The sequence below is a fragment of the Talpa europaea genome, assembly GCF_964194135.1.
Source record: "Talpa europaea genome assembly, chromosome: 13".
NCBI classification, from domain to species: domain Eukaryota; kingdom Metazoa; phylum Chordata; class Mammalia; order Eulipotyphla; family Talpidae; genus Talpa; species Talpa europaea.
The window spans coordinates 41,486,869-41,504,008 of NC_140080.1; the positions used below are offsets into that span (position 1 = coordinate 41,486,869).

At 46.2% G+C, this 17,140-nt stretch overlaps 1 protein-coding gene across 1 annotated transcript in view; it reads right to left on the reverse strand.

The window, feature by feature from the left end:
- Positions 1-17,140, reverse strand: part of SH3TC2 (SH3 domain and tetratricopeptide repeats 2) — a 57,175-nt gene that overhangs the window by 16,471 nt on the left and 23,564 nt on the right. The window contains exons 8-12 of the mRNA XM_084252523.1: positions 15,102-15,297; positions 7,833-7,966; positions 5,374-5,415; positions 3,558-5,252; positions 3,272-3,452 (exon numbers count right to left, since the gene is read on the reverse strand). Coding sequence (XP_084108649.1) covers positions 3,272-3,452; positions 3,558-5,252; positions 5,374-5,415; positions 7,833-7,966; positions 15,102-15,297 — 2,248 coding nt within the window. The remainder of the gene's footprint in view (positions 1-3,271; positions 3,453-3,557; positions 5,253-5,373; positions 5,416-7,832; positions 7,967-15,101; positions 15,298-17,140) is intronic.

The following is a 17,140-nucleotide window of genomic DNA, read 5'->3' on the forward strand; positions in this document are numbered from 1 at the left end:
CCACTTAAGAAACGTTATAAATGAGCATTCTGTGTGTGTATATGTTATATATATCATATTTGATATATAGAATATGTATCACATACACTTGTTCCTGTGCATGAAATATTTCTTGATGGGTATGTTTAAATCTTCTGGGAAGCTTTGGGGAAAGGAGAGTTGGGGGGGGGAATCTTTAAGTTATTTTTCAACTTATAACTTTTAATAATGGTTTAATTATTTTATCATCAGCAAATATAATTTTAAATAACTTTTATTTTGGAGAAAAAATATTATTTCTATTAGGGGGGAAGTCCCTGGTATTTTAATTTACTATCTAATTCACTGTCACTTGGCTCCTTATCCTTAAGAAAGGCTGTAGCTGGTACTATGTAGGTAGGATTCTAGGTAGCATCTGAAGTTCTCCTAACAGGTTCTCACTACTGTAATTACCACTATAGGGCACCTGCCTCTAAGCATCAAGCATCATTTTTATCATGCCTGAGCCTTAAGCAAAGAATTCAGGGACCCCCTCCAACTAAGTGTCCCCATTTCCCATCTTAATTTCCTCTATGGAAGTCAATCAGCATATACTTGGAATTCAAAGGCTGTGAGCTAGTAGATCAACTACAGCTGACCTTGAACAACACAGATTTAACTGCTAGTACCCCTTTACACGCGGAGAGACGCCACACCCGAGAAAGTCACAGGAGACGTGATGGAGACAAGTGCTGGGGAACCCGCGCCGGACCATGAGGGAGAGAACGGAGAAGCTTCAGCGCCAAGACACAACTGCCAGCAGACAATCTGGCAGGAGGGCTCATTGGGTCAAGACTGCTCATGATTTCTTTTATGACGTGGGCCCTCCTGTGATTCAGGCCCTGAAACTAAAGCAAGCAGTGGAAGGACTGGGACAGAAATAATGATGTATTTCTGTAAAATACAGAGTTGGCTGCCTCTCCTGCTTCTCCTTCCTCTTCTCCTTCCTCCTCCCCCTCCTCAGCCTACTCAGTGTGAAGGTGACTGGGGTAAAGGCCTTTTTGATGATGCACTCCACTTAACGAGCAGTAAAAATCAATATAGTGTGTGAATGAACTGTTTGTGTTTCTGGTAAGGTTTCCGGTCAACAGCAGGCTATTAGTAATTAAGTTTGGGAGAATCAAAAGTCATATAGGTCTTCTACTGTGCAGGAGGTTGGTGAACCTAACCCCTGTATTGCTCAAGAGTCAACTGCAATTAACTAACAACTTGGCTGTCCCACAGCAACGTGTATTATTTGTCTCCTCTATTCTGTGCTTGACACAACTTCTGCCTCGTGCTGTTTACAGTCACTACATCAGGACCTTCTGAGCCTACTGCGGAGTCTTTCAAAATATTGAAAGCTGAGGCCCTCTAGAAGACCCACAGCTGTAATACTCTACATCCATAATCCAGGACTCTGCAAGGCAGCAAGAATTCTAATTCTAACAGGGCTATTTCCAGGGTCAGAATAGCATAGTTAGGTGGTCCTCAGTCCACTACTTTAGAACTGGAAGGCACCTTGATTTATCTTTAAAATGGAGCAAACAAGAGAAGTAACTTGTTTAGGATGTGTAATTCAGTTTTAGATGCTCCTCTCCCCATTCCATGGATTCTGTCTCGCAGTCATTTCTGGGTCAAGTACAGCCCAGTCCTCACCTCTGCCCAATTACCCCAGTGATTCTCACACTGTTTAAGGAAGGCCTCCACAGTGTTGACAGTGTCCAGGGTTGTTCCTCTGGCTTCCCCTTGGGGGTTGTGGTTTTCAGCAACTGGAGGTGTCAGGGAGGGTGATGAGCAAAGAGTGGCAGTGGGTTAGGTAATGACCCAGATTAATCTGAGACTGATCTTTCACACAGCCGGAGGTGGTAATAAGTTTGACACCTATTTTATCCTCACTTCTGTCCCTTAAAATCCAACTTTACCAAAACCCATCCCGATGATGCCCCAAACTGGACTTGACTATTTCATCTCTAAGGGTCATTTGGGCCTGCCTTCTGGATCTGCTCAAGAACCATGCAAACCCCTAGAATGTTCCGCAATCAAAACTCCATTCCTGGGGTGAAGACAAAGCCAATGGAAGGTTTAGGTGACACCAGTTTCTTGTAAAAGGGGGGAGGGTAAGGGAACAGGACAGGGACAGAATGGAGAGGTAGAGGGAAGAGAGAAACCAAGATTACCAGGTTGCTGGGAAAAAAAAAAATTGTCATTTAATTTGCTTCTGCTCAACCACCTCTCGGCTCAACACTAACAATTATCCCTGCTCTATTTTAGCAGTCATTCATAATTATGAATACAATGCTAATCTGTTGCAAAGTGAAATTGAATATCTTGCAAACCATGTAGGACTTTATGGAATCAATTAAAGGCTTGTTAAAGAACAGAACTGCAGGGCCATGCTATCAAGCAGATTAGACCAGCAAAAGAAGGAGATGAGAAAATCAACAAAAGATAGAAGGCTGTTTCAGATGAGAACACTGAAATATCAAAGGGTTAAAAGATACCTTTGGATAAGACAGTCAAATGTGTTGTATTTTTGCAAAAATGAGCCTTTTAAAGAAAGAAAGTGCTGAAAAGCCAGTCATAAGACAAGGATGTCTGGGTATGCTATTATACAAATATATTTGTCAACAAATCAGGCTAAGAAGTCAGCACTGCTCCTGTTGTTTGCTTATTCTAAGATTTAGTTGCAAATATAACCTAATTTCTTAACTAAAAGATAAATATAAATTTAGTTTCATAGTTTTCAGTTTCACTCTAAGAATAAGGTCCTAACCTAACTTCTCTGAAATTCTTTACCCCTGCTTTCAGTGGGCTAATTGTATAACTTATAATTTAATTCTCCAACGCCAATGGCCCTCAGCTAAGGCCACTCCTTGGAGGCTTCCAGTCCTGTGTAACTGCCACCTCTCGACTTCTGCACCTTCAGCCATGCTCACATGATGGGTTGCTATAGAAACATACAAAGAATTATATTATGACCAACACCACTGAGCCCTGTTCCAAGTCTTCCATATGCAAGAACTCATTTACTCCTCATATAACACCAATGAGCGGATGCCAGGGTTATTCTCCTTTGATGGATGAGGAAGCTGAGGCAGAGAGAAATTCAATAACTGGCCCAAAGCCGCACAGCTAATTAGTGATGCCTGGCACCAGATTGGCTTGTATGGTGCTGCAGAGCCAGTGTTCTTTTCCATGATGCCATAAATGTGCCGTGTGCCTTTGGACTTGACTTCCTGAGAGAAAATATTCTGACTTGGCCCAGACTCACCTGGCCGTGTTCAGGTTCCGATAGAGCTGCCCCAGCGACTCCAGCAGCCTGCCCTCCATCTCCCGGTCCCTGAGTTGCTGGGCCAGGGCCAGCCAGTGCTCGTGGTAGATGATGCATGCCTCGGGGTTGGGGCACACAGAGCTGTAGAAATGGCAGAGGGATTTGGTGACCTGAAGCTGACCTGAACATAAAGCAGGGACAGGAATGAGATGACTGGAGGCAGGACACAGCAAGACACATTCTAAGACTTTTCTCTAAGACTTGCCAGCAACCTGGACATACTTACTCTTCAAGTGCCGGTGCTTTAAGCCGAACAGTAATGCCACTTCATAGCACAGGCGGCCACTGACCACCTGGTGTCCAGACACAAAGACTTGGGCCAACCAGAGCAGCATCTGTACTAACTCCATGTCTGTCTCCATGCTGGCGGGGAGTTCAGAATAGAGCCGGGAAGCCTGCAGGAGGTAGTCCCTGGACAGCTGCTGAGCCCCGGAGTTGAGAGTCAGGTGGCCAAGATTGGCCAAAGTCACTGCCTGATTCCTCACATCCCCCATCTCCTGGGCTTTGTTCAGGGCCCGCAGGTAGCACTTGGCGGCCCTGTTCACCCGGCCTTCACCTTGAAATGCAAGTCCCAAGAGGTTCTGGACCACTCCTTTCTGGGTCAGACTTTCTGTCTCCCTCAGGGAGTATAATAGCGGTTCTAGGATGTCCACAGCCTTCTTGGCCTGACTGGCTAAGAGATAGGCCCAGGCCAGGCAAAGGGAAGATTCAAAAGCTTCATACTCACTCAGCAGCTGCCCCAGCACCAAAGCCTGGCTCAGGTAGTGGATGGCACCATCAGGACACCTGTGTTGGAGGTACACTTTGGACAGGATGAGACACACAGCCCTCTGGGTGCTCCGATCAGCCTGCTCCTCACAGGCGGCCAGCACCTGCCTCAGTGCTGGGCAGGCCAGGGCGGAGACTTCGCCCCATCTTGCTGAGGGCACACTAAGGAGCTTGCTGGTGTTCTGGAGGACCAGGTGGGCCTGCCAAATAGGTAGAGGGATCGCTTGGGTGCTCTGGGCCCCACGTTGCCGCACAGAGGCCACTACTAGGTGTGGAAGATATTTCTTGTCATATAGAAAACTCAAGATAACGGCCATGGCGTCCGAGGTAGGAGGGTGTGCAGACAGCAGCTGCAGACGCTCTGCGAAGGGCAGCACCTCCTCGTGCCGCCCAAGACTCAGGAGCAGTCGGATGGCCAGGAAGCATGCCCTGGCTTCCAGGACGCAGCTGCCCACCACAATGCCCTGCCGCAGCACGTAGGCCACCATGTCCAGCTCATTCTTGGCACTGGACTCTCGGTCAGGCAAGCAGGCCAATAGTGTGCTGGCTTTTTCCAGCAGGGCCGAGCTTTTATGCCTCAGCCTCTGCCTCAGGTAGATTGCAGCCAAATTGATGTAGAGCGCAGCCACCAGGGGGAGGTCCTCAAAAGCCCCGTTGAGGATGTGGATGGCCTCCTCAAAGTACACCCTGGCCTGAGACAGTTTGACCTTCCTGACGCCCAGTCGGCCCAAGAGGAAGCAGAGCCGAGCATGGGCCCAGGTCATGTGGCTCCGCTTGGCCCACTTCCTCGAGGCCTCCAGATAGGCCACAAGCTCGCCCTCCTCAGAGAAGCTGTAAAAGGAAGATGTGAGGAAAGAGAAAGAAAAATCATAGAGGCTCTTAAAATGGTCAGCATAACCCTCATGGTCCAGAAAGGCCAGTATGGGGGCGAAGCTCTCTGCTTCCTCCTCCTCCTCCTGACCAGTATTTAGGTCCACGAGCAGTTCCGGGTCATCGAGGTCATCGGGCTCCGGCAGGTGGTAGGTGTCTGAGGCAGCCGAGAGGAGCTCCTCCTCCAGACTGGAGTCCTCGGAGCCGCTGGACCGTCTGGAGCCCCTGGGCTGACGCTCCTCCCAGGCCCCACCAGGCCTGGCCTCCCTGAAGCCCTGGGGCACTGTAAGGACAGGCAGAGTTGGCAACCCTAAGCATCTGCAGCCACAGTGGCCAGCTCTGGGCAAGAGGGCAGGATGCTGTCCCGAAGAACGGAGGTCAGGTGCAGCATGATCTTTACTCACCGCTCAAATCGTTCGGATGATTCTGGAGGGATTCAAACCCACCTGAATAGAGATGAAGGACAACCTGGCGTCAGACTAGAGTGGGCCCCGTGCCCAAGCCAGCAGGTGTACCCCAGATCAGCGGCCCCTTAGGATACTCTGTGTTCAGTTTTCATGTCTCCTGTCATCTCTAAGGACTGGGCAGCTTTCTCCCTTCACCATCAATTCAGACTGCGAGGACCTAAAGATCATCTTGTTTAACCCACTCACTTTCCAGCTGGGAGCTGAGGTAGAAGTGAGACACAGTCAGAGAAGAAAAACCAGGAACACAACCTCTATGCCCAGAGAACTGGGTCTGGGGGCCCTGGGGGACCAGGCTCTCAGTGAGTCCATAGCAGGGCAGGAAACACATTTCCAAGTGCAGCTGGCTTTGTGGACAAGGCCTTTCCCCCCCGCCCCGTTTCTGTGTACACAAAATGCCCCTTCTTCCTCCTTCCTCCTCTGTCGCCTGTCTACACTCAACAGACACCCGCTGAATGTGTGCCGCTGATCTGTCAAACTGACAGGACAAGGTGAACAGATGTGTATATGAAGAGAAGAAAATGAAGATGCCTCTGAGGCTCCGAGTTGTCCCCAAAGTAACACAGTGGGATGAGGTAAAACAAAGAGACAGTCTTGAGCCTGGTTTTAGACATTTTGAGTTGGAGGTTCTTGCAGGAGCTTTAGGCAGGGCATGAAGTAGATCTGTATCCAAGAAAAAAAGCTGAGACCTGTAACTATAGACTCGGGACCCACAGCAGGTTACAAGAAGCAGGTGAGGTCCTGGGAAAAGCATTTGGGAAAAAAAGCAAAGCAAGTGGGAGGAGGTAGAGGGTGGGGGGTGTGAACAGGCCTGAGAAATACCAGCCTTTACTAGTAGATGGGGCCAGCAAAGTAGACTGAAAAGGCAAAATCAAAGGGAAAAATAAGGGGGGATAGAGGGGCTCCTAGCCAGAAGAGTCTACTTCTCCCTGATAGAGAAGCACAAGTTCCTGTGCCCTATCTTGGCTCTCCTATGAGCATGAGCCGTCACCAAGTCAAGCTTCTGCCACTATTTTCTGGGCGAGACTCCTCCTGTGAATGTCATTACAGTTTTCTGCAGTGCCCCCCTCACTGCCCTGAGGATCTCCTGCTCTCTCACGATAGCCAGTTCTCTTAGCAGGACCACCAAGGGCATAGATGGGACATGAGCTACTAAATACACCCCTTACAGAGAGGCTGTCCGTCCCCAGGGGACAGGTCTTGGGGGTGCTGGAATTTGCCAAAAGAATGTGGCACCTGCCTTGGCACCCAGGGAAGTTTGTGCAGACAGAAGGTGCACCCTGCATCGCACTCCTGGTCTTCAGAAAAGAAGCGATGGGCTGCCTGGGCTACCCAGCAACTGGAGCAACAGCTGGCAGTTACCTGTGATACCATTCTGCTGCCCCCCTCCCCAATGATACACCCCATGGTGCACCTTGACTATCAGACCTGAGCTCCCACCGACCAGGCAGCACCCACACCCGGAGGGGTGATGGGGATCTAGTGGGAGGAAACCTCCACCAGAGTGGGGCGCAAATACCAAGGCTATGGCAAATACTCCCTAGGCATGAAGACAGACTCCACTGGCTGCCTCTGCTCTGGAAGCTGAGGGCTGTTTTGCAGAATCTCTGCCTGTGCCACTGAAATCTGACCCATCTGACCTAGCCATACCAGGGTGGGCACAGCATCACCACCCCTGAAGAGATGGGAGAAGCAAAAATCTGTCCATAACCGCCGTAGGTGGTGAATGTACCTCCTGACAGGGCAGGAAGCCTTTCCCAAAGTAAGGGAAAGGTGTCATTCATTCATTCATTCATTCATTCCACCAGCCCTTCTGACATGCTGAAAACCTCCCCAGGCACTGACTCTCCACAGCCGCCACCTGCAACGTAACTAATAGTCCAATGTCACTTAGTGGTGGGAAGAGTGGTAAAGTAGGGATTGCCCTGACTAGAAAACAGCCAGGCTTATCCTGGCTCAGGCTCTGGGTCACTTGGGCCTCAGTTTCCCAATCTATAAAATGAGAGGAAATGATCTCTTAGGCTCCTGCTCACTGTAACAATTCTACGGTACCCTTTGTCATTGGGCCTTCAGCCCTAGAAGGAAGGACCTCAGTCACCTCTTGGGAAGATTTTTTTCCCCCAAGATTAGAATGGAAGGCTCAAGGTGGCTGACCTTCATGTGACAGCAGAGTTGGTTTCACCACATCTCACAGCTTCTAGGCAACAAATCTTGCATAACCCAGAAATGCCAAAATTTAAAGTGAAAATGCTGCTAATCAAATATGACCCAGATCAGCCACTGAATGGTGTTCTATGCCTAAGGTCATGGATGGGGTTAGACTCTAGAGATATCTCTCCCTGGATAGGAACATTCTTGAAGTTCCTGGGCTCAAAGGCGTCTGAGGAGCAAGCACTCACTAAGCCGGTGGACAGACGTGATGTCGGTGTGGGCGAGCGTGTGGAGGAAGGCGGCACCCTCGGCCTTCCTGTCACTTCCCAGGGCCCACAGAGAGCATCTTTCTTCATCACTGAAAAAAGCAGAGTTCTTGCTCCTGTGAGGCAAACGACATGGACATGGATCAGTGCAAGGCTCCTGAGGCAGCCCCTTTGCCCTTCACCCTAGGATGTAGGTAAGGACACAGAGCAGCCATCAGCCATTTTCCATGGTGGAAATCAGTCTCCTCTCTGTTGTGCAAATTATGCAGAATCAAGAAAGAAGAGCAATTAGCACCAAATCCCTGGAGAATGAAGTCCTGCTGATTAAGCCCAAGGGGGATGGAAAGCACCCTTCCTGTTAAAAACTGAACCTCCTAAGAAAAGCCAAGTCCGTTTTCTCAATGTCAATCTCAAACCAATCTCTGAGACCACGTGGTGCTAACCACGTGGTGCCAAATTTAATGGCCCATAGAGGAATCGGTTGTCCTGAATGGAAGAGTTGGAAAGGACCACTGAAAGAAGTTTTTGGGTCAGGTTATTTCAAGAAAATGCAAGAACAGGTGTCACCATCTAGAGGAACGATGAAGAAAGGCTGACTGCAATGTCACGTAGTGGACAGGGATTCCATGACATAGAGCAACAGTCTTTAGTGTTGAGAGGGGAATCTCATGCTGAGTGCTGAGAGTGGGCAAAAGGAGAGTCGGGGGTGGGGAAAACTGGTTATAAGTAACAGAGATCCTTATATTCCCTCCATTATATAAACTAATTATTCAAACTGATTTACCATAGAAGAGTTGGAAGAGTAGCAGTGCCTCAGAAAATATTAGACCAGTATCTATCTGAATATTTTATAAGATCTCTTTCAATGTAAAATGGAGATTTTGTTTAACTTCAGAATCCATTTTTACAAAGTGTTAATAACAACTAATATGAGGGGGGTGGGCAGGGGAAGCTTAATATAAATTAGACACAATCTCATTTATTCTATACAATTTGCCCTATGAGGTATTTACTGTTTTTATCTTCTTTTCACAGAGAGAGAAATTGAGGCCCAGAAGAATAAAAGTGGTGGCTAGAAAGTGGTAGAGAAGTTCAACAGTCACCCTTTTATCAGCAGTTTCACTTTCCACTTTTGGTTACCCACAGTCAACCAGATCTGAAAATATCCATGTGAGGAGATATTTCAAGAGGCAGGGGAGACCACATTACTGATGTTCACTGCAGTAGATTGTTACCGCTGTTCTATTTTATTGCTGGTCATTGTTGTTAATCTCTTGGGCCTCCCCAGTGGCGCAGCGGTTAAGCGCTGGGTTGAGAAGCTGCCCCCGGCCTCTGCAGCGCCGGTTCGATCCCCAGCCGCTCCCCGGCCACCGGAGAAGGGCCCCACAAGGTGCACAGATCTCTCCTGCCGCCCGCTGCTCCCCTCAGCAGTGTACTTCGGTCCTTCTGCCTGCTCTGCTCCCCGCTCTGGCTCTGGTGAATTCTCTCACCCTCCCGCGCTTCTGACTGTACCCAGTGCTTGTATAAACAAGCAAACAAATAAATAAATAAATAAATATACATGCCTTTTTAAAAAAAAATAATAATAATCTCTTACCACGCCCAATTTAGATATTAAACTTTGTGGTTTGTATGTCATAATAGGAAAAAACAGAGCAGATAGAGGGTTCAGTACTCTCCACCGTTACAGGCAGCAAACGGGGATCTCAGAATGCATCCCCCATGGATAAGGGGAGGAGCACTGGACATAGGAAGAGCATCTCTGGTGAAAGCAGGATTGAAGGAGGGGCTGGAATGGGGTTTCGTTGTCTGCCGCTTACCCTTTGTCCCACAGCTCAGATAATGAGCTGAAAACCAGCAATGAGAAGGCCAGCAGCTAACATGAACTGCTCAACATCATTGCCATCACTTGGTGACAGAGCTGGCGGTGATGCGGTGCTCTGCCCTCTGAGCTGGGACTCTTCCCACTATGCTTACTGACCCCCGCTTCTCCAGCCTGACCACCAGCACCACCCCAGCTGCCATCCTCAAAAGGGTATATGATGAAATCTACAATTAAAGTCACTGTAGACTAAAAATTAGATAATCCCAAATTTGTGCAGAACACTTAAATTTTGCAAGGCATTCCTGAATTTACTGTTCTATTTACCCTTTGCCACAATCTTAAAATTCAGGTATTTTAATCTATATTTGGGGGCATTCAAAAATGTTGCATAATCAGCTCACAATGACACAGCTGATTGGGATTAAAGTTCAGGCCAAAGATGAAGTTCTCTGCATCTGCCCTCTCACCTCACAGCTGATCTGCCACATCCCGAGTCAAAAGTATCTAAGGTGTCCAAGAAGAGCCTCCCTGGGGGCATAGGGGTTAAGTCTCAACACTATCATGCTATAACCACTGAAACCTGAGTTCGATCCTCGGCCAGGTTGCTGACCCACAAGGTGCGGCAGATCTCTCTTGTCTCACCCGCTGCTCCCCTCGGCAGTGTATTTCAGTCAGTCTGCCTGTTCTGCTCTCCACTCTGTCTCTGGTGAATCCTCTCATCCCCTATACCTCTGGCCTACATTCCATTCCTTGTATGCACAAAGAAACAAAAATAAATAAATAAACTTTAATTTCAGATAAAAGTGAATACTGTTTTTAGTATAAGTATGTCCCATACAACATGGGACACAATTATATTAAAAAATTACTCACCCTTTTCTCGTATGAGCATTCAAGACCCAAAGGAGACCCTTACCCAACCATGAATAACTACATTTAAAAGATTTTAAATATAATGAAATTAAGTTTAATGCCACATTTTACTTAACCCACCATGTCCAAAATAATGTTTTGATATGTAATCTATGGAAAAATTATTTACAAGACAGTTTACTTCTTTTTGTTTATGTGAAGTCTTGGAAATCTAGTGTCTTTTACACTGACAGTACACCTCGATTGGGATTTTCCATGTTCAGGTGCCCAATGGCCACATGCAGCAGCACAGAGTTGGCTGTATAGACCAAGGCCTATGGATTCTGCCTGGCCAGGCTCTGCCACCCACAAGCACCTTAATGACAATGAGCCAATTTCTGCCTCTTTAAAATGAGCATGAAGGGGCCTCCCTTTGGCACAGGGGTTAAAGACAAAGCACTATCAAGATATTGCCAGCCATGGTAGTATGAGTTCGATCCCCACCCAGAGAACAAGCCCACAAGGTGCAGCAGACCTCTCCTGTCTCATCCGCTGCTCGCCTCAGCATTGTATTTCAGTAAAGTAGCATGTTCTGTTCCCCACTCTATCTCTGGTGAATCCTCTCGTCCCCCACCACACCGCCCCACACCTCTGGCCTGTACCCAAGTTTTTGTATGCATAAATAAATAAATCTTTGAAAAAAAAGAAAGAAAAAACATTCCCAAATAGGTGAATTAACACCACACAATCGAGATGTAACAATAACCTAAAGTTTAATTTACAATAAGCATGATTAAAATGATGTAATAAAAGATATGAGTAGAAGTAACAATGAAACAAGCATCCATGAAAAACAGCAAAATACAAATTCTAGACATGGAAATAAAAGTGTGGACACTGAAGGCACGGCAGAGGAGAGAATTAGTGAAAGTGAAGATTGTGCTGAGGAAATCACCCAAAAGATAATCTGGAGTGACAAAAAGATGAAAAACATAAAAGAACACATTAAGCAAGATTGAGGCTAGAACGAGAAGTTGAACATACCTCTAGGAGGAATTCCAGAAGAGAGGCTAAAAAGAATGAGAGAGAGGCAACATTCAAAGGGGGAATGACTGAGAATTTTCCAGAATTGAAGAAAGACATGCGTCTTCAAGTTGAAGAAGTACACCAAATCCTGAGCAAAATAAATAAAAATAATTTAATTTTAAATATGATTTTCATTTCTTGGAGGTTATCAACTTTTCAGGTTTTCTCTTTGTCTTAATCCTTCTTTCAGGGTCCAATCACTTACTGTTTAATTTATGGTATGAAAGAGTAAAATGTAAAGGTTTAAGAACATAAATAAGGAAATATAAACAAAGAAAGAAAAGGACAAGGTAATTATAAAATTAATGAAGAAGCAAGTAAGCAATAAAATAACCAACAAAAGAAAAATTGACTCTGAAAAGGCTAAGCAGAATCACAAGGCCTTGGCAAAACAGGTTTGAAAATTTATTATTCCCTCTACACTAGAAAGGTATTGTTCTATACATAGTTAAATTATTACTTGACAGTTTTTTAAGACAAAAACTAAAGATTGAGAGATTTTTCCAATTTACAGCTCTCCCCCAATAAAATTACTAGAACCCATACACTATGAAGTAGGGGGTGGACAGTTTGCTGTATATGTAACAGAATTGCTTTTTATATAACAATTGCATCAATAATCAAGAGAAAACCAAAAAAAAAAAATCAAAACCCACTAACCAGTCAGGGGAAACGCTGCCTACCTACAAAGAAATGACTATGAGACTTCTCATCAGCAAAAACAGATGCCATTGAAAGAGATTTATACAGACACGATAGGAAGCCTGAGAGTGGGGATATAGCAAAAACAGAAACTTTTCAACGTTCGATCGTATGAAATACCAAATTTTGTTTTTCTTCCCCCTAGCTTTGAGTGATTTTCATTCTTACTCATTTTTAATTTAGATATTTAAGTATATAAATTTCCTTTAAGTAATACTTTATTAAAGCAAATTATATTACACTGTGAATAAATCATAAATTTCTAATGGCATCTGGAAAAAGAGCAGTTGCAAGAAATACATTGTATAAATTTCTAAATACACAAAACTATAGAATGTTTTATTCATGAACAAATCCTATCTTTAAAATGTATCAGAATGAAAAGTGAAAAAATACATATCAACTTCAAATATTTTGCCTCAAGGAAGAGGAAACAGGATCAAAGTATAAAAGTAGGAAAGGGTAAAAGATGTCTTCAACTACATCTGAAGATTTTTTTCCCCTTAAAACACATACACAAATGCCAACTATCTTTTAAAACCATAAAACTAAGAAAGGAAGGTGGTGGCATTCTGTCACCCTCAAAAGCTGAGATTCATAATGTCGCTGTGGTCAAATGCAGTTATAATGTTTATTCAGACAGAATGGCTGCCACAGGCTTTAAGCACTGGTTTTCCACCTACGGAACTAGGTGGCGGGTATTGCAACCTGTGCTGTAAGTAAAGGAAATCCACTAATTCATTCCTGTGAACAAGCAAAGCCCATTCCCACACAAGAGAGGGACAGGCTAAATCTGACACTGAAAACAGCTTCTGAGAAATTTAACTCTCAATATACTGCCAATTTGGTTAAAGGATAAATAAATGAATGACTACACATATACAAAGATACACTCTAGGGTGTAATACACCAGCAGAGGAGGGACCTGTGGGGAGGGGATGGAGGCCAGCAGAATGCTGGAACGTCTTCAGAAACCTGATGCCAAATGAAAATAGACTAAGAGTGACATCTAGTGGCCAGATCTGGCACAGCACACAAGCGCATATGTCGCAGCCCCCACACCTGCAGGCAGGTCTAGGGCTTTCCTCTGACTGCTAGGGGTCAGGGGTGTCTGTAATCTAGACAGTTCTTTGGGGAAGGCAAGGAGTCAGCTCCCCCTCTGTTCTTCCCACCCCACCCCATTCCTGCCTCACTGTCCCCTCCCTGGGGAATGTGCAGTCCCTGATGCACTGGGTGACCAGGTGGAGGAAAGAAGTAGGTGACCACTGGGTGACCACCCTGGAAAGAAGTAGGTCTGGCCCTACCGCTGTGAAACAGGGGTGCTGCTCTTCAGGGTGACGGTGTAGCAGCTACCACTATGACAACGACAATGTGATGTCACGTGAACTGAGTGCTACCGAGCTGTCATCTTTGGGGAAAGATTTGAGATGCAGAAATCCAGATATAATTCCTGAAACCTGATGCCTACCCTCAGAATCCTATTAAAATTGCCTGTGATATATGATTTGTAGTAAATGTATAGTATGACCTCCATCCATGTTTTCTGGCTCACAGCTCCCAAAATTGCTGGAAGTTAAAAGAACGATAGGAGCATCATTTGTTTTCATATTTCTCTAAAGCATCTTTCACATTAATATCCTCAGTTCCTGAAATTGCTTCTCTGCCATAAAGGTGAGCCCCGCATCAAGTTATTCATTACAAGCCCCTTCAACCAGAACTGAATTTACGTTGATGAGGCAACCTTTGGAAATCCCCTAGAGATGGGGGATCTGGTTGCCAGGGAACCAACCTTGAAAAGAGAGTTGGAACTTTCAGCCCCAGCCCCTGGAGAGACTGGAGCTTGACTCAATCACCAAAGGCCGATAGATTGCATCAATCAAGTCCATGTAATAACCATCCCCCCCCAAAAAAAATGCAAAAGGAAAAAGTAGGGAACTTCCAGTATGGGAAGCAGAACACTGCCATGTGCCACGAGAGGAATGCCAAGCTCCAGAGGACAGAATCCCGGGCTATCAGACCTTTAGACATTCCAGGCCCGCTGTCTTGGGGTGGAGGACTGCGTCATGACCCAGCAGGGATGCTCTGTGTTCCCACTAGTGCTTTCCAAGCACAGGCTTCCTTTGACCTCCTAGCCCCTGCAGGAAGCCCATCCGGAGACACTGGCCACAGCCCCAGCTCTGCCCCTTCTGGACAGGGTTGGGGGAGTGGGCTGGCCCTCTCCTCCTGGTTGGTCCCCTGGATGGCTCTATTCCTCATACCCAGCCCTTCTGGACTCAGGCAGGAGGAATAAAAGACACACTCCAGTCTCCTGAGCAACACTGCTTCACACACTAAGCTTTCAGAGAGCAGACCCCGACGGAGGAACTAACTCTCCATTCACCACGCTGTGATCCAAGGTCTCTCAACGTGGCCTTTGATTGATGGGGTGGGTGGCAGGATTCAAGTACCACACCACAGCCTTGGTGCCCCACACAGGCCCCATACCTCGGGGCTGTGCTTCCCTCCTCACAGGGATGAAGGCCTGCATGGCCTTCTGTTGAAAGGACTTGAACTCCATCCCCGATCACTCTGACCACTCACCCTTGTCCTTTCTGTCACTCCTCACCAGCCTCGGCTGTTGGAGTGTGCGCCTCTGGCTCCGTTTTACCAGGGAATCCCAGAGTTCATGTGCATACCAGCTGGGAATGAGGAGGGGCTACTAGGGAAGGCACCCACACACACACACACACACACACACACAACACCCCACTCCGAGACACCCCAGAGGGCCTCTCTGTCATACTCACATTGGGGAATATGAGTCAGGATCTACGTTCCTGGTGGGGACGAAGCCCACCTCTCCCGAGCGCACGGACCGCCCGATGAACCACTGGAGCGCAGGGATGACAAAGCCGACGATCTCAATGCTTTCCCCCTGGTGCAAGCTCAGCTCATCCTTTTCTTCCCTCTCATATTCTTTCCAGACCTTACATTTTCCTCTGCCTGTGAGGGAATAGCACACAGGTGAAATAATCAGCAGAAACAGCTATGCCTTCCCCTAGTTTTCATTGTAATATGAAATGAGGCCTTCCCAGAATTTAGAATTTCAAGTACCAGTAAACCCATTCTCCCCACCCCGCCCCCCCAAAAAAAGAAAGAAAGGAATTGGCAAGTGTGTGACACAGGGTAGCTGGCCTTTCATTTAGTCACTCGAACATTCCAGAAAGGAATTACTACCCACTTGTATCATCATTTTGTAAAAAGGATTTTTAACAAATGTAGGAGACATGATCTCAGGAAACTGATATACCTTAGAACTGAAAGGTTAGCATGTGGGAAACTGGAAAGGTCACTCTAGTGCCCTCCTGGTCTGGCCTCCATCATCATCGTGGAAACACAAGTCCACAGCCCAGGGTGACCCCCACTGGAGGCTCTCTCTCTCCGCTCCTTCCAACCTTGTGGCCACTGCGACCCTCTATCAAACATTAGGAAAAGCCAGAGGGGTAAAATGAGCCATGCCAGCCTCGTGTCGCTGTTCGAAAAGAAAACTGATGACCCAGCAGGATCGGGAAGATTCCCCCTCGGACTCCGGTCACTATCCGCTTAATAAGTAGCCCAATCGGGATCTAGCAATGACATTCTTGACTGTTGTACCATCCGGTGCTCAAAGTGCACATGTCCACCTTCTCAGGTCTCCCCAGGAGCCCGAAAGAGCACTTCAGTCTCTCAGCTGCTGGTGACCCTTCTTTTCAAGGAATCTTGCTGTTTGAGAAAAGGGCACTTCTGTGCCTCAGTTTCCGTTTTAGCTCCTCTGCTAAAGTTACAGGTTTATTTTTATCCTGACATTTCTGGTCAAGTTTCTATTGATTGCGTTTTCATGATGAGAAGTTCTCACTGCTCTGTAGGTTAGGGGAATCTACAGTGCACTAAACACTGTTTAACTGGACTTAACTAAACCTAGTTGAACGCTGAAAAAAATGTACTGAATGGCTTACAGGTGTCACTTAGTTCAACACTCAGGATGACACTTGAAGTTGGCTCTGTGGTGCTGTTTTAAAAGGGGGAAACTCTGAGCTGGCTGAGGTCACTCTAGTTTTTACATTGTAGAACTGGAATCTGAACTCAGAACTGACTGCCCAGCCCTGTGTCCTAACTCCTCAGAAAGATAAAAGTCTTGTTATGAGTGGTTATCGATTAGCTCGAAATGTCTGGAATCCCTAATCCCACCTATTTCTATTTTTTTAACTGTTATTCGGGCTCAGACCTTTAAAAAAAAAAAAAGTATTTTGTGCTAGGTATAAGGGAAGGCCCTATATATAAAGATACCTAGGAAATACTTAAGCTCATTAACCAGGAGAAACTTTATACTTACAGATATGCGTGTGAATTTATGTGCGCACACACACACGCACACAGATTTATGTACAAATACAGAGAACCTAAAATATGTGCATATTTTATACATATATATTTCATTCATTTATTCAAAAAATTTAATGAGTACCCACTATTTGTCAAATTCTTCCTAAATTCTTATTTCTTATTCGTCCTAAATTCAAGATTAATTTCACAAATCTCTAATGGAAATTAGAAAATATTTTGACTAGAGATGGAGAGCAGGCTCCTGCAGCCAGAGTTGGCCATACTAGGCTTTTTTCCACTGTGTATCTTCAAGCCCCTGTGGTCCCTGCCATCCCCACCATCTTGCATCCTCGGGGGCCTGCGGACATTCCCAGCCACAGCCCTGGACTGAGACCTTTTGATTCAGAGGCAAGAAAACCCATGTGTCAACTAGTAACTTATTTACAAATCCAGCCAATAGCCAAAGTGACGCAGGAATTCACAT